Source organism: Clarias gariepinus, chromosome 5, assembly GCF_024256425.1.
Source record: "Clarias gariepinus isolate MV-2021 ecotype Netherlands chromosome 5, CGAR_prim_01v2, whole genome shotgun sequence".
Taxonomy (NCBI): Eukaryota; Metazoa; Chordata; class Actinopteri; order Siluriformes; family Clariidae; genus Clarias; species Clarias gariepinus.
Genome location: NC_071104.1, coordinates 33402640 through 33422887, shown reverse-complemented (window position 1 = coordinate 33422887; position 20248 = coordinate 33402640). Strand labels below are relative to the sequence as shown.

General features: G+C 38.0%; 1 protein-coding gene across 1 annotated transcript; it reads left to right on the top strand.

The window, feature by feature from the left end:
- The first annotated feature begins 858 nt into the window (after positions 1-858).
- Positions 859-20037, top strand: arpc2 (actin related protein 2/3 complex, subunit 2). The gene is made up of 10 exons (XM_053497106.1): positions 859-1087; positions 3304-3338; positions 4506-4618; positions 9159-9204; positions 9455-9641; positions 9810-9903; positions 13002-13128; positions 16303-16403; positions 16586-16686; positions 19653-20037. Exons 1-10 carry the CDS (start codon positions 1014-1016, stop codon positions 19672-19674), a joined length of 900 nt encoding a protein of 299 aa, XP_053353081.1. The 5' UTR covers positions 859-1013; the 3' UTR covers positions 19675-20037.
- Positions 20038-20248: the final 211 nt, after the last annotated feature.

The window sequence follows — 20248 nt, the reverse complement described above, 5'->3', positions numbered from 1 at the left end:
GACTTGTCTTGGCCTGTTCTACACTTGCCTAAAGGTTTTCTTCATGAAACTAGATGTGTGGACAGTGGCATTGTTATTGTAAAACAGGTTTGAGCCTCTTATTTCCAGTGAAGGCAAACCGTAATGTTGTCTATACCGCATTATCCTTGAAGCAGGGTCGTGGGGGGGCTGAAGCCTATCCCAGGGGACTTGGGGCAAGAGGTGGTGTACACCCTGGAAAGGGTACCAATCCATTGCAGGTTGCACACAAATACACACATTCATGCACACAGTCATACACTAGGGAAATTTGGGAACGTTGCTCAGTGGTAGGGTTCTCGTTCTCGTTTTATCGTTCCAGATAAAAAATGGGAGGGTTGTGTCAGAAAGGTGTAAAACGTTAAACCTGTGTCAAGTTGTGTGCGGATCGAATGGTCCGCAGTGGCAACCCCTTTAATGGGAGCAGCTGAAAGACTTACAACAATGTAACTAATCTGCATGTCTTTGAACTGTGGGAGGAAACCGGAGACCCCTGAGGAAACTCACCGAGCACAGAGGAGAACCTGCAAACACCATACACGCAGGTGACAGTGCTAACCTCTACTGCACTACATGCATAAAAATAAGTTTTAGGCACAATATTATGGAAAAAGCAAAAATGGGTGTGATGAAGAACAGGTTTACACAACATTTTGGGTTTGATTCTCGCCTGGGTCGGTCTGTATGCGTGGGATTTGTATGGTTTCCCCATGCTTGGTGGGTTTCCTTCAAGACCACCAGTTTCCTCCCACAGTCTAAAGACTTGCAGATAAGACTAATTGCCAAAAACTTTGCTCTGTATTTGGTGCAGGCACTATGACAGACACCTACAGTCCAGGGGTCCTGAACGCCAATGCGGAAGTGAAGACAGGAAGCGCAGCGTAGGGATATTGTAGCATCTTTAGGAGGGTTGTTATACTAGATATATATTTTTTTATTATTAAGCCAGATTTTTTTTAGTTCAGAGAGCACTTTAACACTGACTATTAATCATCATGATTCTGTTGGAAATAAACAATCGGATCATCGAGGAGACGCTATCGCTTAAATTCGACAGCGCGGCTAATGGGTGAGTTAGCACGGAGCTAATGCTAAGAAGCTAACAGGTTTGCAAACGACACGCCTTAATGTAGACACAAGTCATAATATAATGTAATATTACCGTGTTTTATAGCAAATAAATGAAAATGCAATGTTTTTTTTAGGAGGGTATTAATCCTGTCAGGTAACGGTTAATGATATTGAAAGTCTAAAAATATACAATTAAAGAAATGAAGCAAAGATCAGTAGCTAGTTAACGTTTGTTTTGGTAAAGTCTTGTACATTTTAGCTTGAATCTATTTAACTTTAAAATGCATTGAATGTTTAATAAGGCTTATTTATTGCATTATTAGTTTAATGCTTTAGTTAGTTAATTAGTGCCAAGTCAGGTAGCCTGCAGGTTAAATCTGTGTGACACTACAGTAAGTAAATAATTAAGTATTGTTTGCACTGAGATTCGTTTGTGTTTCATTGTGCTGTATGTGACATAATCCATCAAGGTGATGATAATTGAAATGATTGATTGTTTCTTTGCTACTTAAGGTGTTTCCACCAATCAGTCTGCAAACAGAGCTTTTGCCATATAAGGTGGTTTTGTGCATTGCTTTCAGCTTCCGCCCCTGACAGCTCACAGATTTATAGCAGCTTCTCACTTCCCATGTCTCTGCAACCTAACCACTGCTGATTGATTTAGCGTAAAAATTCTAATGATCTGATGACAGGCAGATAAATTTAGTTCCTTTTTTAAAATTTATTATTATTACTGTAACCTTGTATTTGACAGCTAGAAACAAAGGTCTTGTGTTACAATGTGTTGTAGTCTGATCCCTGAAACCGGGGGTTTATAAGTTAATGCCCAGGTGCTCGCTCTCATACCTTGACAACAACTTAGCAACAGGTGATCATTTAGCGGATGCTGTAATGTACGAGGTGTGTTCGAGTCAACCCGGGATTTTTGATAGCACAGAACACTGTTACAAGAGTTAAAATAATAATAAATTGCTTTATTATTCTGTATAATCCCCTGCTACACTAATGCACTTATGCCAGCGTTTCACAGTTGAGTTATTTCTCTCTATATAATCTCCTTTTACAGTAATGCACGTATCCCAGTCCGATCATGGCTCCAGCATACTGATGAGAAAAAATGTGAGTGTAATATATTTATATACAAGGATCCATCAATGACAGAAACCTTTAAGCACTTTTGTAAGCCATTCTGGATAAGAGAGTCTGCCAAATGCCTAGATGTAAATGTTAAAGGAGTTCCTGGGAGGCCAGGGTGTCAGACGTGAAGCAAGCAGTCCGATCATGGCTCAAGTTTACTCAGGGAACTTTCTATCTTGCTGGTATCGAAGCACAAGTGACATTCTGAGATAGGTGCTTTAGTGTACCCGGGGATTATATAGACTTATTACTTTGTTATTCTGCACAAAGTAAAAGTCCCAGTTTGACTTAAACACACGAGTAACACATTGTGAGAAATGTATAACTGGACCTGTTGAAATAAATTTTTTTTGTGATGTGTTAGTTCTTTCCGGTTTCTCTCTCTGTAGCTTTTTTGTGTTTTAATAATCTCAAAAGAGAGGAAAAAAAATTAAAGACGCTATTGAGGTAGCGCTTGTCTTTAGCAGTTATGACGTAAGTGATAACAGGAACTAGCTTGTCTATTTTGAGTTAGAGTACTAAAAAGGCTTGGCTCACTACAATACCAGGCGCGCAGATCGTGCGACTGGGAGGAATACTGCCTTTCTGACTTGCAGGACGTTACAAGACCCCCAGCAAGCAGAATTTGAAAAAAGCAGCTGGAACTGCTCCAATTTGTCTTATCTGGTACCTTTACAGAACTGTGCATGAGATCTGGCTCCTGCTTCCTCTTACAGTTTAAACTTCCTCATACAGTTTAATGAAGTCTGACTTCTGACCCAAGTTCACATCGAGATGTCTTTTTTTTTTTTTTTTTTTTTTTTTGTCAGATGGATTTTATATGCCATCGTTGCTTTACCTTGGGAAAAGCTACTGCTAGAAATTTGGCAACTTTTCCCTTTCTTTAACCTTTCCCCCTACCACAAGCTCCTGATAGAATAATATCTTTATTTCCCCTGAATTGTAGACCGTTTGTACCTGAGCAGTGTTTTATTACATTTTTATTTCATTAATTTTTTTCTAAAATAATTAACAGGTGATAAATAAACCTCTAAAGTTTTTCAACATACCATTTTCATTTTGTTTTTTTGTGACCAGGAACAAACCTGAAGCAGTAGAAGTTACATTTGCTGGTAAGTAAGAGTGTGGGTGTGAATGTGTGTGTGTGTGTAAATACACAAGTGTAATCCAGGCAGTAGATGGCACAATAATCAAAACCCCATATTTAAAACCCGTCTAGTGTTGCACCTTCTTACGTTCAACAGAGACACAACAATGAATAAAAAGTTGAGTATAAGATATTTCTACATCCGTAGAAGAATTACAGCACATCTGTGTGTGTGTGTCAGAGTCAAAGTATTTGAGGGGTTGTAGTGTGAGTAAGCTTAGTGTGATGTACTTGGTTGTTGTTTGAGATGTCTTTCGAAGTGTGAACGCTGTTTTTAGAGAAACTGGGTGTGGTCCCTGCATCTAGTAAAAAAAGAGACGACTGAAACACACCACTATCCTGATCATCAGGTGTAACGGCTGTCCACTCTCTTGGGAAAAAAACGTAACGGATAGATCTGCCTTCGTAAAAGTGACGTACAGGTTCTTCAGCCTAAATGCAAAGCAGTGACTCTGAGCCCCGCCCCTAATCGAGTTCAGGATTGGTCACAGGTGCAGGCTCGTGTATTTGGTTCGAGACTGAAGATTGTCTCATAAAGGGGTTAATACCGCTGGCTGTCTGGGAAAACCCACCGCATGACACATTAGCTAAATTCAGACACAAAAAAAGACGAGCCTACATTTCCTCTTGTTGGTGTAAGAGTGTTTTTTTTTTTTTTTTAACACCTTTAAAAAAACGAATTATAAAATAAATAAATAACCCTGCAATAGAATATAAGTGACGCTTTCCTTCGCAAGCACCACTAACAATAATATAAATGTGAAAGCTGGTAAGCAGGTAAATGGGGAGGCGGGAACGCAGTACAGGTCGTACCTAGTGTAAAAGCGGCCAATAAAAACCCTTTCCCCAGCATCAACAAATTAGAAACAGGAAGCAAGGTAACAAATCGAACTCATCGCATTGCAGAGCGCACAGGGCCCGGCATAGATAGATGCCACACTCCTAATGTAGACGGCACCACCATTTGGTTGAAGTAAACCCTAAACCACTGGTTTCAAGAGGATTAGAGATCTGGAGCGTCCTCGAGGTCAAAATTCACATCAAATTCGGGATACATTTTTTTTCCCCTTTGCTTCGATTTGACATTCTTTATATATTTGCACTAAACTCTTGCGATTGTTTGGTGTTGTAGATTTTGATGGCGTGCTCTACCACATCTCAAACCCCAACGGCGACAAGACCAAGGTGATGATCAGCATCTCGCTGAAGTTCTACAAAGAGCTGCAGGAGCACGGAGCCGACGAGGTACAAGCTTCCCATTAACAGTTTCACAAGTGTAGGGAAATCCAGCCCTAACAGAGAGCTGGTTAATTATAAACCAAGGTTTTTCCTCATTAAGTTACATGGGATCAGAAAGAAAGCCAGAATTCTGCATTAACAAATTTAACTCCTAATGACAACATGAAAATGATAGCAAAAAAAATTAATAAATTGCAGCAACAATTGAAATATGTTACATAGAACCACTGTCTTGTGGAATATTGCATGGTAAGTAATGAATGTTTAAGTGTTCAAGTGTAAAAGTGTAAACAGCAAGTGTAAAAGTGTAAACATGTTTTTAGACGTGTGTGTGTGTGTGTGTTTAAACACCCATCCAGTAACAATCCAGCAGTCTTGGTATTGGGTGGCTCCTGTACACAACGGAAAAAGTTCTGATTCTGTAGTAAATACCTACTGAAGACGACAACTGGAAAAGAAATTGACTTTTCGTAGTTGGACAGGTTCACTTGTAAAGACTTTTTCCACTGAGACATATTCCACCTATGGTGCAGGACTTATAGTACACCTATATAGTAGGTTTAGCTGATAATGTAACTGTAGCTACATGGAGGCTATGCATATACAACGTATATCTTATGAGATTGAGTTTCTCAAAAGCAAGCACAAGGATGAGGTTATACCCCTATCTCACCTACGCGATTTCACGAGGTGGCCATCTTTCCGCGCGAAAAATTAAACATATTTAAAAATATATTTTTTTAAAAAGGTCACGAAAGCTTGTGGACTTTGCAGAACTTTGCGGAATGTCAGCGAAACGTCGGCGGGCAATCGCGGCAGCTCACGGTGCCCAACACCGCATCTCACCGTGAGTCAAACCGCATAGGTGAGATAGGGGTATTAGTGGTTAATGCTTCAGTCTAGTGCCATAGCTATCGAATATTTTAGTAATCAAGTATTCTACCAAAACTTTAATCGAGTAATCTAATAAAATGTACTTCTGCTTAATTAAACAGCAATGTAAAATATATAAGAGAAACAAAAATGAATTGGTTTTCTTTTTAGAAAAATTACTTTTATTTTTATCAAAAATAAACATTGTCATTATTCACAATACAAGGAATAGCTTAAAGTTGACTGAGAAGAATTCAGTGCATTACAGTGTCATACATCCTTATTTTAAAGTCTTATAATAATTAATAATAATTATACAAAAACAGTTTTTGTTGTGCAACTTAACTTTCAGAACTAAAAGTTTCTAAATCTACATCTCAGGCATAACATATAAGCCTCTACTTTACAATTTCTGTCGTTTTCTCCTGCTGGTTTCTTCTTCTCTTGGCTCGCTGATATTTTTATCGCTCCCTTCCATTTTGCAGCAGCAACAGAACGCTCCATCAAATCAATACTGTTTGCGCCTCCTTCCGCTTTGTGGGTGACGTAAGCGCTTCGAGACAGAAGATTTTGCCTCGATCATTTTTTGTAATCGAATTACTTGAGTTACTCGAGGAATCGTTTCAGCCCTACTTCAGTCCTTGAACTTGCTGGCTTTATGTTTTTTTTAGTCCAAGGCCACCAAAAAAGATGAATCTCATACTCTGAATGTCACCATTTAGCAATGTACTAAGCACCATCTTAAGGGATAAGAAAGGAGTCCAAAAAAAAAAAACCCAAAGCATTTGTGTAGAAGTCTGAAGTTGTTTTATTATGAAATCTAAAAACAGTAAAACGAACATAAAAAAAACTATATGACTATGAAAAAGGCAAAAAAAAACTGCGGAGGATATTTTAGGTTTCTGCAAAATTGTAAGGGGTTTCCACAAACTATTATTACATATTATTAGTTCTAGTTCTACATATTATCTGGGCCAGGGGTAGCTCAGTGGTTAAGGCATTGGACTACAGTTCGGAAGATCCCAGGTTCAAACCCCACAACCACCAAGTTGCCACTGTTGGGCCCTTGAGCAAGGCCCTTAACCCTCAACTGCTCAGATGTGTAATGAGATAAAAATGTAAGTCGCTCTGGATAAGAGCGTCTGCCAAATGACTAAATGTAAATGTAGTTCTAAGGAAAAATCTGCGAACGACTGAGGCCGCGAACTCTGAACTGCGACTTCACGTGGGTCGTCTTTACTTCCATATATATTTAAAGATATAAATTTAACTCAACAATTTAAGTCCCGCCTTTATGCTTAAGGTTTCTGAACCCTCATCTTAGATGAGACTGAATTCCTGTAACCAGTCGAGCAGAAGCTGGCTCACTGTTTTGCTATAATTTTGTATTATTATTTATATTATATGTTTTTTTCATTATGTTTTACCAACTATTATTACAATATTAACAGATATTGAAAAAAAAATCAACAATCATGATTTAGGTCCTGCCTAAGGTTAAGTGCCCAAGATTTCTAACCAATCTTAGATGAGACAGAATTTTTGTAATCAATCATGACGCTTGAGGCAGGATTTATTTTCTTCACAAAGAAGCAGGCTAACAGTTTTGCAGTTGTTCATTATTTTAATGATCATCATTATTCCTTATAAATCACTTAGTTTTACATCAAGGTACATAAAATCTACATATAAATATAAGTTTCAATAATTAACATGTAAAAACCAAGTCCTGCCTTCTGCCTCAATTATAAACGAGACTCAATTCTTGTAAACGATTGTAAACCAATTGTTTTGGAGTAGAGTCACATGTTAAAGCAGCTGTGTTTTTGAATTTTAACGGCCCGGTTAAAGCTCAACCAAAGGATGATGACATTCAGGACACCGCGCTGTGTTTTGTAACAGGAAGTGCGTCTGACTCACCTCTGATAGAGGAAGTCACACATTTTAGAAAAGCTCTAAAACTTTTTTACTCGCTCACTCCGAGGACACACGGTCAAAGGAAATTAGACCCAAGTGATCATCTGACAATTTGTTCTGCGTTTGAATTAAAATGATAGCGCCAGGAGAATTTCCTTATCACGAAGGATGTGGTGGCTGTTCCCAGACCATGCAAACCAGTATTCAAACTTCTGCGCGGTTCATGACAAAAGGGTGGCAGACATGGTGCGTGCGAACTGAATGCAAATTCGAAGAAAACTGGAGCAAAGTTACACAAAGCTTGTGCAGAAAGTCTTGGCTCTTAAAAAAATGTTTATTCATGATCACAAGAAATCATGAACAGATTTGATTTGTTGATCTGTTGATAAGATAGTAAAATTATTTTCTGAAAAAAATGGTGGTTATATACTTTTATAACATTAGACATAGTCCAGATTTTATGTGAACAAAAATGCTTTTCTGAATTGTTTTCTTTGGAAGAAAAACTGTAGTTTGTTTATGGAAAAATTCTGTATGAAACCTTTACCAGGAAGTTTTTTATATTTTGGAATATGGAAAAACATAATTACATTTTTTAAAAATCTTTTTCTTTTCTTTTTTTTTCTTAACATGAAATTGATTTAGAGATGCACGACACTACAGATTATCACAAAATAGGTCACGACAAGGTACTGCCTTTTTTAGAAAATATAGAGTATTGTGCAAAAGTCTTTAGCCTTCCTCATTTTTTCATGTTAAATTAAACTGTGAAGACAAAATTAATTAAATGGGAACAAATGTTTTACTGTGCCAGGCTGTAAAGTGCGGAACCATGGATGCCAGTGGTGACAATTGTATTTATTCACACTTTGTATGATTGTGATATGACCACGGTGCCAATCTATTACAGGGAATTCAAAAGCATGCACATTTTGCCTCTGACAGATTTCCGATTCTGATCAACTGTAATTGACAGTACACACAGACACTTTTAATGTTATTTTGGGAATTTTAATAAAAAATTCAGTTATATGTATATAATAAAACACAACCTTCGAAAAGATTCTAAACTGCAGAAGTGTACTGGACTTTCACCAGATTACTCAACTTTTTTGTGCAAATAAAATCCAATGATCAAAATGAAAATTCGACAGGGACAAGTCATGTGAGGGCTATTGCATAAGACAATAGTTTTTAGGGGGCGAGACAAAAGCACAGATGCACCTACAGCCCGATTGATCGTGCATCTCTACTTTTTGTCAGCACTATAACTGTATACGGAGCAGCCCTGTGAGTTTTGTTCTGTTCCTTGAGTCATTATATACATTTTAGGAACACTTTTCTATAATTGCAAACAAGGCTTACTCTTTACATTTTGCAACTGTGCCTGCAACAAGAAAATAAGGTCGATTAGCAGGTTTAGGAAGGTCAGCGGTTCAAACCCCAGGTCCACCAATCTCCCACTTGAGCAAGGCACTTAACCCTTTTTTTGCTTCAGCGACACTGTATCATCATTGACCCTGGGTTCTGACATTACCTTCCTAAGCGAGTATAAGCAAAGAAAGGAATTTTATTAAGCAGTAATATGACAAATAAAGATTTAACTTAAGATAAAGACGACTTTAGCTCAACTCTTTGACGGATGAGATGCGTATCAGAGGATTATCAGTACAGAGCTCTGTTTAGTTATGATAAATGTTATGATTTAAAAGTTTGTGAGATGTATTTAACGTAATACCGCTGTGTTTGGTTTCAGCTGCTCAAGAGGGTGTATGGAAACTTCCTGGTGCCAGCAGAAGATGGTAAGATCCTTTAAACGTACTCAATCCGTACAGTAACTCAGACTTGAAATTTCAACAGGTGTAGGGATCCATCCTTAATTTTTTAAAAAAAATTTCATATAAATTCGCTACTCTTTTTCTGAACTGGCTGTGTGTGAACAAACTAAACTATTTAAACTATTTTATTTTATTAAAGTTTTTGTTGGAAATGCTATTGAGGTTTTTAGGGAATCTATGTAAAAAATGTTTTTTTTTTTCTTTTTTCTCACAGGCTACAACGTGTCATTGCTCTTTGACCTGGATAATCTGCCAGCCAAAAAGGAGGAGATTGTCCATCAGGCGGGCATGCTGAAGAGAAACTGCTTTGCATCCGTGTTCGAAAAGTACTTCAAGTTCCAGGAGGAAGGTCGCGAGGGCGAGCAGAGAGCCGTCGTCCATTACAGAGATGACGAGTCCATGTAGGTGATCCAACGTCAAAAGAGAGTATAACGTCAAGAGTCACCAGCATGTCGTGGATATCAGATCGGACAATTTAATTTTGTCATTTGTAGTTAATAGAATTTCCTCAGACGAAGCAGAATCTTATCTGCTTCTCCTCGGCATGACTTTGTCGTCTCTGGTTTCAGGTACGTGGAGTCAAAGAAGGACCGTGTCACCGTCGTGTTCAGCACGGTCTTCAAGGATGACGATGATGTCATCATTGGAAAAGTGTTCATGCAGGTGTGTATCCTTGTAGATTTTTTTTTGGGTGGGGGGGGAGGGTAAAAATACCATCATGGCTGCTTCGCTATGATCTTATGTTATTGTGGACGTTTCCTCCCCAAAGCGCACACACTATCTGCTGTTCACAATATAGAGCTTATAAACACATGTTTTACTCGCCAAACAAAGGTCTCATCAACTATGGGTGTGTTTCAAATCACACACCTTGTTTACTACAGACAAATTCAAATTCAAATTTTATTTGTCACATACACACCACATAAAGGCCTTTTTGGATGTGACCCAATTCTCTCTCTTTCTCTCTATAATCCCCATGATAAATGTACATTATGTACCATAACTGTAATGCATAGGGGACGTGTCCAAAATCACACACGCTGTTCACTTCATACAACGTTGATCATGGATGTGTCCCAAATCAACCATTATTCGCTAAATAGCCCACAGTAAGACAGTGATTAAGGCAGTAAGACGGTGGCCCTGTCCCAAATTACACAATACATTGGAAGGAAGTCCTGCGCTGAGGTGTCCCAATTCCCTTTATTGTTTATAATGTGTCTCAACTGATGCACTAGATTATGCGCTAGATTATGATAGACACCACATAAAGACCTTGTGTCTTACTATGATATTGACTGTGGATGTGCCCCAAATCACACTCACTCAGTCTGTTTACTGTATAGGCCTCCTAAATATCTAAGTGTGGTTAGACATTACTGCTGTGGACTTGACCCACACCTCCTATTCACAGCTTAGGCTACATGAACACATAAACACCACCATAAATCCCCTTAATGGAAGTGTCACAAATCTTGTACCTACGTAACTACATAGGTGAGAGATTTGTGACAATCCCCTTAATGGAAGTGTCACAAATCTCTCACAAATCTCTCAGTTACGTAGGTGAGAGATTTGTGACAATCCCCTTAATGGAAGTGTCACAAATCTCTCACCTATGTAGTTACGTAGGTGAGAGATTTGTGACACTTCCATTAAGGGGATTGTCACAAATCTCTCACCTACGTAACTACATAGGCTGCATAAATGCAATTACAAATGCCTTTAATGGAAGTGTACTAAATCTTCACCCAGCTTACTACATAGTCTGAACAAAATCATAAATGCCCTTAATAGAAGTGTCCCAAATTGCACCATCGTCCATAAGGACTGTGTCTGAATTCAAACACGTTATTCAACATGTATTCCACGTTAAGTTCATTACAGGTGTCTCCTTAGGTCTGGACGTGTCCCTTATCCGGTGAAGGGCATTCATCCAGTTTGTATCCATGGAGATTATCAGGATGGACAAAACACAGCTCATAACTTGTGGATGCGGTGTCAGTTTACCACGTATAGACAGCTCTGCTCTTTTGGAGTGTGTGTGTTTTATTCTTGGCCTGCTGCTGCGTGTCCTCACTCGTCTGCCCTTACATTGGTATAAATACACAACGTTTCCATAAAGAAATGTTATGAAACCTTCTGAATCCATGCGTGGCGTAAGTGAGAGATCAGTGCACTGATCTCTTTAAACGAGTCCCACTTTAAAAGGAGTAGCACATTTGTTGTTTGGTTTGGCTCGGCTCTAAAATAAAATGTACTCAGCTTTTCATCATCCCAGATGTAGTCCATCAGCCAGGACGTGTTTTTTTTTTTTTTTTATTGTTTTTTTTTTTCCCCCCTGGCCCAGTTTGAGTAGCTACAAGGAAGGAAAGCTTATAGCCACCAGTTTATCATCAGTTAAACACTGTGCTACAGTATTTAAAACCCATTTACCTCAATAGACTTCTCTTATATCTGCATTTCATTTTACTTTTAAATTTACATTTATGTTGTATGTATGGGCCCTTTTATATTTCTTTTTAACAAATGAACATAATTAAGAGATATCCAAAATTTTTATTAGCTTGGAGACACCCATGGTTGGCTAAAGCCACGATTGATGGGAGTGCCTACTCCCGAGAGAGCTCGGCCAATCAGCTCTTTCTGAGCTTCCCTGGGATTTGAACTTGTGATCTCCAGACGATAGGGCGAGCACTTTACTGCTGTGGCACTCAGAGGCCCGAAGTTTTATTTTTCTAGCCAAACAGAATCTGGACTTTCTAGAAAACTGTGCACATTAGCTATGCAAATTGTCTTCCTGCCTGCAGTGACACCATACCAGGCAGGAAATTGGAACAGCATGTTCAGCCACATTTATGGAAAAATGAAAGACATCATTTGGCTTTCTATACACCCTCACAGACATGCGTGTAAATGTCCAAAAAGTATTAAAAAGTTTATTTTGCATAATGGGTGCCCTTTAAAGCTACAATAATGTGTAAAAGTCTTGACCCACCCCTCATTTCTTCATATTTTGCTTCAAAAGAGCCAGACTTTGTATTTTAATGTAGTTTTGAGGAATAGTTCTCCATCGTTCATGAAGGGCTTGTTTTTTGCTTTTCATTTTTGGCAAGTTTTTGGATCTCATTTTCAGTCCAGTCCCTGTACCTGAGCAGTTTTTGGGAGGAATGTTTTCCCTATGTTAAGTCACACAGTGACCTATGAAACATTTAAGCTTAAAAAAATCTAACTGAAGGCATAAACCAGTGAGAAACAGGTGCAGATAATGACAGATGATCGGACCGGTGATTAGTATACTGGCTCAAGACTCCTGTAGGTTGTTGGTTTATTTTTGTTACTGGATTTACAAAAGCATTTTCAGTATTTGAACAACGGACATCCTGAAAATGGTCTATTTGCTTTGTGGTGTGTTAGCGAAAGAAGCAGATAAATTTCAATGCAAATAAATTTCAATGCAAATAAATTTCCAAGGCAATGGGCAATTTGCAAGTTTTTTTTTTCCACTTTTGTAAAAATACTGCACTGAAGGTAATATAAATAATAAGGCTGCAAAGTACTGTACACTGTCATTTTATTCCAGTCTTGGCATGACATCTTATTCCTTCCATGGATGTAAACACTACCTTCCACTTGGAGGCACAAAGTCTTGATTTCTTACCTAAGAAAAAAAATGGAGCGCTTTTGTCTTTTCTGTGTGACGAGGGAGCTTATTGACGTACTAAAGCTGATACACGTGGTGGTTTGTTTCCTTGCAGGAGTTTAAGGAGGGCCGGCGTGCGAGTCACACAGCTCCTCAAGTGCTGTTCAACCACCGAGAGCCTCCTCTGGAGCTGAAGGACACGGACGCCGCGGTGGGAGACAACATCGGCTACATCACCTTCGGTATATACTTTCGTTGCTGTGTTTAACACTCTGGAAACAGGAGCAGTAGTGAATTAGAGCTTTACCTACACATTACTTATATAGACTTGATGTTGATTTAAAAAAAACTTGAATGGTCTTAGTGAGGTCACAGATCAGCTTTACTCATCAACTTCTTTGTCATCACTTTTTGAACTATACTAGAAAGAGAGACATCATTTTTCAGCATTATATTCCCCTGAACCACTGTTTGTGTAATGATGATGATGATGTTTAAGTACGGTCTAACACATCACTCCAAAATGCCCTTTAGATCAAGATAAAATGCTAGTCAAGGCTATAGTGTATGATTTTTATCAGTCATTCTAAAAGAAACCACGCCCACAAGATAAGAAATTTGACAAAATGCATATTTGCGACCAAGCTTCAAACCATATAATTTCTTTACTGTTTAAACAAAAAGCATCTTAAGTCTGATTGAAACCCTGGGATAAGTGCATTAGTGTAGTAGGGGATTATGTAGAGAAATAAAGGGAAGTTTTACTCTCATAACCATCTTCTGCTGTCCTGCAAAATAAAAAGTACAGGATTGACTCGAACGCCCCTCGTACATCTTCCAGACAACTGAAACGCAGATGCAAATGGTAGGAGCGCTGCTGCAACAAAAAGTAGCCGTATCTTTTTTTCATGTTTTCAAGGTTAATATGAAAGTTAAATAAAATTGAAAAAAGGTATAAGGTTTTTAAAGGCAGTGTTTTATATTTGTTCTTGCTGTAACTCCCTCCTTGAAATTTAAAAAGATCTGATTGAAGTAGAAAGGTTGGGCATGTTACCGGTGACGGATGCTTAATGTCTGTGTGTGTTTTGTGTAGTCAAACATCCATTTCCTTTCTAAAATGTCTCAATGCTTTTATCCGAGAGCAGGAACACACCTTACGAGCCCCACAGCTCATCTTTTAGGCCATGACTCAATGTTGATTTTAAGCAAGCTCGGCCAGGAAGCGCTCGCCATTTATTTATTGAAAGTGTAAATATCGTTTTGTAGAAATGCACTACATGTCATACAGACCTTTTCCACACCCACATGCACATGTTTGGGGTGATCATAAGATGAATATTAATAAATAAAATGAGGGATAAAACACAAAGAGGCGTGGCCCTTTTAGGAAAATAAAGATCGAAGGCGTGGTGCAATGTGGACGGATACAAAGCACCATGAAGCTGATTATTTTGCTAACACATTCTGAAGTTTTTATACCACTGCAGTCAGATTAGTAGTCAATAACTAAACATTATGGTTTAATATTCATTTATTGGTTACATTTTATCTGTGAAACAAGTTGGCCCCTGCTATTATTTATGATGCAACCATCATTCTACATCACCTTCTCTTTTGAAACTACATGGAAGGATAGATAGATTGGTAAATTAATAAATAGATCAATTTGTGAATAAAGCCAAAAAAGGTAGTGTTGCTGAGAAACCAAATGTTATTAAGAAAGCACAATTATCAAATTCAAATTTTATTCACGACCGCCAGTGAGCTTAAAAGGAAAATAAAAACTATATATAAGGAATAAATATTAATAAAAAGAAATACGAAAGAAATTAAATTTAACTAGTAAAATAAACTGTACAATTACTTAATTAGCCTAGTCCTGTAAAGGAAAGGTTCAAGTCAAATCAGTAGTTGTGATGAAATTTCTCGTGAATGAAGTCGTAAAACCGATTGACATTTACAGAAAACTACAAACACAGTACAGTGATGAGACTCTTGCCCGCAGTGAAACATTTAAATAATGCAAACGTTTTAAAGAAAGGCTGTACATCCGTGGACCATAACGATCCCGGCCGGGGCGGCTCGGAGCACACTGCAGCCGCTCCCCTGAGCATTCATCGAGTGAGACACCCGATCCTTGAAAATCATTGGATAATTTGGTGCCAGCTTTCGGAAGTGACGCATCTGTCTGTGGGAACTGTACACACAATTATTGATGAGTTACAACAGGAACCTGGCTGGGAGTTGTTTTTGAATGGCAAAAGAATGAAAATAGAGCTTTATTTTATAATTAATTTACTAATGCAATCATTAAATACAAAATATACAAAAATTGAAGGAGGATGCATCCTGTAAAAGTTTTCCCACAATCCTCTATCCCCAGGTGTCATCTGGAACAGTCAGGGTAGGAAGGTTGTCATTAATGTGAGATACAGGCAAATATTGCAACTATTACATCAGATGTGTTAATTTGTGCATGAAAATACCTTCCCAAAGCTATTTTCAGGTGGCGTTATGTTACATTCCAGTCATTTGAATTTGGTGCAAAAGATGCTACACTTAAGATGAACATTCTTTTATTTAATTTGCAGTACCTTCTATATAGACTGTAAATCAGTTTACTGCAGGTTATCAAATTGAATTTGCATGTTTTTACACATCAGTAGCTTTGTGTCGTCTGGTTTATTTAGCAAAATTTGTATTAAGAGGTGTATATACAATGATATTAATAATCTTATTTTGAACACGGGTGCAGTTCGTAATATTATTAGCATCACTTGTATTATCTTGCAAACTATTTAATTTTTTTTTTAATTATTATTCCTCGGTACAAACTTTGATGCATAACTAGTTCTGTACCGTTTGTCATAGACCTATGAAAGAGGTCTCCAAAATATACAGTAATTTCCTTTGAACAGTTGATATTGAGATATTGAATCAGGTGGCTTATTCAGGAAAGGGGTGCTTTAACTTTTCTATAAGGTGAAAACTTAACATAGAGGTCAACTTTGACGGATTCTAGTGCAGAGCAAGAATTTTGTACAGATTTAAATTTGTAAAATTTACCACATTTGAAGAGGCTTGCAAGCTGTGCCAGAACATACACAGTATAAGTTGTACCCCTGGGGCTCAAGAGGTGCCGAAACTGGACAAAACTGTGGATCCCATTGTCATAAAGACACAGGGCTGGGATCATTTTACTCAGGCAACCAATCAGTCTCCCAGGGTCATTGTAAAGCTTTTAAGCCCCGCCTTAGGCCTGAGTTTTGCCAAGGCAAGCACCACTCATATTTTCTTTAGAAAATTAACTTTTCTCGTTATTCTTGTTGTACGAATCACCATAGTGCATTATGACTTGATTTTATGTGCTTTATACAACACTTGAGTTGAGTAAAGCTTCTTTTTATCCCCTCCAGTTCTGTTCCCTCGTCATACCAACGCCAACGCCAGAGACAACACCATCAATCTCATCCACACCTTCCGTGATTACCTGCACTACCACATCAAGTGCTCCAAGGTAAGTGAATCTCCTTTTCAGAACACTCCCAAATGGCCGAAAATAAAATCTAAACATTATGGCCGAATTGTGGTGTGTTTCAGTCCATCATGCTGTGAAGTGATGATGATGATGATAAAAACGCACAACACACAATGACATGTATGTGGCATTAACTCTTGTGCTCTGCATGTTTAATCCAGGCTTACATCCACACTCGCATGAGAGCCAAGACCTCTGACTTCCTAAAGGTTCTGAACCGCGCTCGTCCCGACGCCGAAAAGAAAGAGATGAAGACGATCTCGTGAGTATCTGAGCGAAACACAAATGGGTGCGATTGTGCAGGAGTTGATGTGCTCGCCCAGTAGTATTTAGAAATGTTTTTCTTTATAAAGATGAATAGAGAGGCTGGATTATGTAAAATCTGTATGATTTGATTAAAGTAAGGAAGGAATTGATTTATAAAGCACAATTATTCAATTAAATTCAGTTTTGTTTGGCGATTTTAAGATTGGACATTGCCGCAAAGCAGCTTTCCAGAAATAAAAATTCGTAATATAAATAAAAAAATATTCCGTGGCAACTCCCTGAGATGACATGAGAAAGAAACCTTGAAAGGAATCAAACTCAAAGGGAACTCATGATCATCTGGGTGATACAAGTTCATACGACCATTAATGAAAAAAAAAAGCCCTTCTGTAATCGTATACTATGAGGTTGAAAGTGCAACTTCATCTCAGGAAATGTGTGACTTATCATCATGACCAACTTGTTAAGGTTACCAAATGTTCACTGATGAAGACTTGGGTATAAAACTGTTGGCAACTTCAGTTCTTAAATTATTTGGGCGATTGCGGTCAAAAGCATTTATAGTGAAACTGTTAGTATCATTGCAATCTACACATCTTCATAGTTATTAGGTGGAGCCGTCCTCGACCCACATAAAAGCGAGCAAAGAGCATAAACATAGGAACAGTTTGTCACAACCAAAACGGATTTTTCTTTTCATTCTTTTTATTCAGTGAGTATCAGCAAACACTCAAGGTCTGCCTTGTTTTCTTCCTTGTTTTTTTTGACTCACAAAGACACGATGTTTAATGTAACGAAACAAAAAGCCCTCTTCATTCCTCTCAGCATCAGATTTGTTCATGGCTCAGTGCGTAAGGCTTTGGGCTACTGATTGGAATGTTAAATAAATGAGAAACCTAAAGGAAACCGAAACAGTCCGCTGATGACTACTTATTACATACAGTACATTATTGTATACAATAACCTAAATGCCAGTTTATAAGCTAAAGTAATATAAGTACAGCATTGTATTTTCAGTACATGCTCTATGGCGGAGCTAAAACCACAGGTATTGAGGTCGCGACAGCAAAGGCTGTGACTTCCTGTAAACTTTAGCCAAAATCAACAGACATGCATTCTTTGGCCTACACTTTTTCTCTTTCACTTTTTCGCTTTATCTGTGTTTTAGGGTATGTTTTTTTCACCTATCTTAAAGTTTTTAAGCAGCCTAGGAGGAAGTAGTTTATTTTTAACCCGCTGATTTGACTTTTTTGGTCATAAAATCCAGAGCCGCAGGAAGTTCCCACATTCGAACAATTCCTGTGTGCTAAAGTTTAAGCTGTACAGTCTTCCCCACAGATCGGTCTGAAATATATACTCAGCAAAAAAAGAGACGCCCCTTTTTCAGGACTGTGTATTTCAACAATAATGTTGTAAAAATCCAAATAACTTTACAGATCTTCATTGTAAAGGGTTTAAACAATGTTTTCCATGCATGTTCAATTAACAATAATCAATTAATTAACATGCACCTGTGGAATGGTCGTTAAGACCTTAACAGCTTACAGAAAGTAGGCATTTAAGGTCACAGTTCTAAAAACGCAGGACACTAAAGAGACTTGTCTACCGACTGTGAAAAACACCCAAAGAAAGATGCCCAGGCATGCTGCAGGGAGGCATGGGGACTGCTGATGTGGCTAGTGCAATAAATGTGGCTAGTGCAATAAAATGTCCGCACTGTAAGACGCCTAAGACGGCGCTACAGAGAGACAGGAAGAACAGCAGATCATCCTCTCAGTGAAAGACCACGTGTAACAACACCTGCACAGGATCGGTACATCCGAATATCACACCTGCGTGACAGGTACAGGATGGCCACAACAACTGCCCGAGTCACATCAGGAACACACAATCCCTCCATCAGTGCTCAGACTGTCCGCAATAGGCAGTCCATGAGGAGGAGATGCACTGCAGTACTTCAAGCAGCTGGTGGCCACACCAGATACTGACTGGTACTTTTGATTTTGAGCCTCCCCATATATATATATATATATATATATATATATATATATATATATATATATAAGACTCACAAAGACGCAATTTATAATATTTTAATATTTATATATCAAGTATATATTGTAATAGTAAAATATTAGTAAAATATACTTGCGGTAGTCAGCGCAGAATGGGGCCGGCTTTACCTGTCAAGTACAAAAGAGGTCTACAACAATACCAGTCAAAAGTTAGGACACACCTTCTGATTCCATGGTATTTTTTGTTTCTACACTGTGAAACAAGTGTAGAACAAAGCATCCAAAATATACAATAATTTCCTTTGAACAGTTGATATTGAGATGTATCTATTACTTATGATCTGAAATTCTTCATAATGGCTCTAATCTGAGGTGCTGGTTGTTAATTGGTGATTTCTGAGGCTGGTGACTCTAAATAAACTTCTTCTCTGCAGCAGGTCATTTTTGGTCTTGCTTTCCTGAGAAGGTCTTCATGAAAGACAGTTTCATCATGGTGTTTAATGGGTTTTGCAAAAGCACTTGACACACAATTCTTCTAGCAGTTGACCTTCATGTCTTAAAATAACAACTGATGTTGTTGTTGTTACTTAATTCCATAATTCCATATGTGTTATTTGATAGTTTTGTTTGTTTTGATTGTTCTGGAATAAAAAAGTAAAAAAAATGAAGAGTTGCTTTACAACAATGTTGTTGTTAAAAGTGCTATATAAATAATTATAAACTGAATATATGAAATGAATTGGAGAAACTATAAAGGGTGTCCTTTATACCTTTATGGATAATATTTTTCTCTTCTATAATTATAGCCATGCTCCTGATCATTAGGCCAGTGTTTCGAAAGTGGTTACATTTCAGCGCAGCTAATTGTTTTAGTCGATATCTGCTAATTGTTATACAATGAAAAGTCATATGGATTGTTTAGCTAATTCTGATTTTCTCTCTCCAGGGGAAAGACATTTTCTCGCTAAAATGGCTCAGTGAACAAACACGCTTACGGGACCAGTCAGCGTTACCCGAGTGCAAAGTGGACTACACCACCTGGATTCGGACGGCGCTTGTAGATTCCTAGATGCTTGCAAATTCTTTAAGGAACAAAACAGATTTCCTTCGAATCCTCGACAAAAAGTCGTAAACATTTTTATACAGCCCTTGTTAAATTGGACATTTGGTACTTTTTTTTTTGTCTGCGCCTTCCCGCTGTTATCTGCCACATCTCATCCGAGAAATGCATATGCAGTATTGCTCCATGTGTGTACTTATTGTCTTTCATCTTGTACCAGATTACCTGTCTGCTTTCGAGCTAATAAATAAACCAGTCTTAGAGAAAAAAAGTGTTGATGTGCCTCAATTAAAACTTTCTGCATGTCCCATAAATAATCATCACTACATGGATGCATGGCTGCAGAAATAATACAAACCACCAAAAGTGTAAACCTTTTACTTTGCACTTCGCACTAATTAGCATTATTTAATAAGTTCATGTACATTTATTTAACGAACAATTAATTTATTTTTAAGAAGGAGTTGGAGTTACTATCCAGA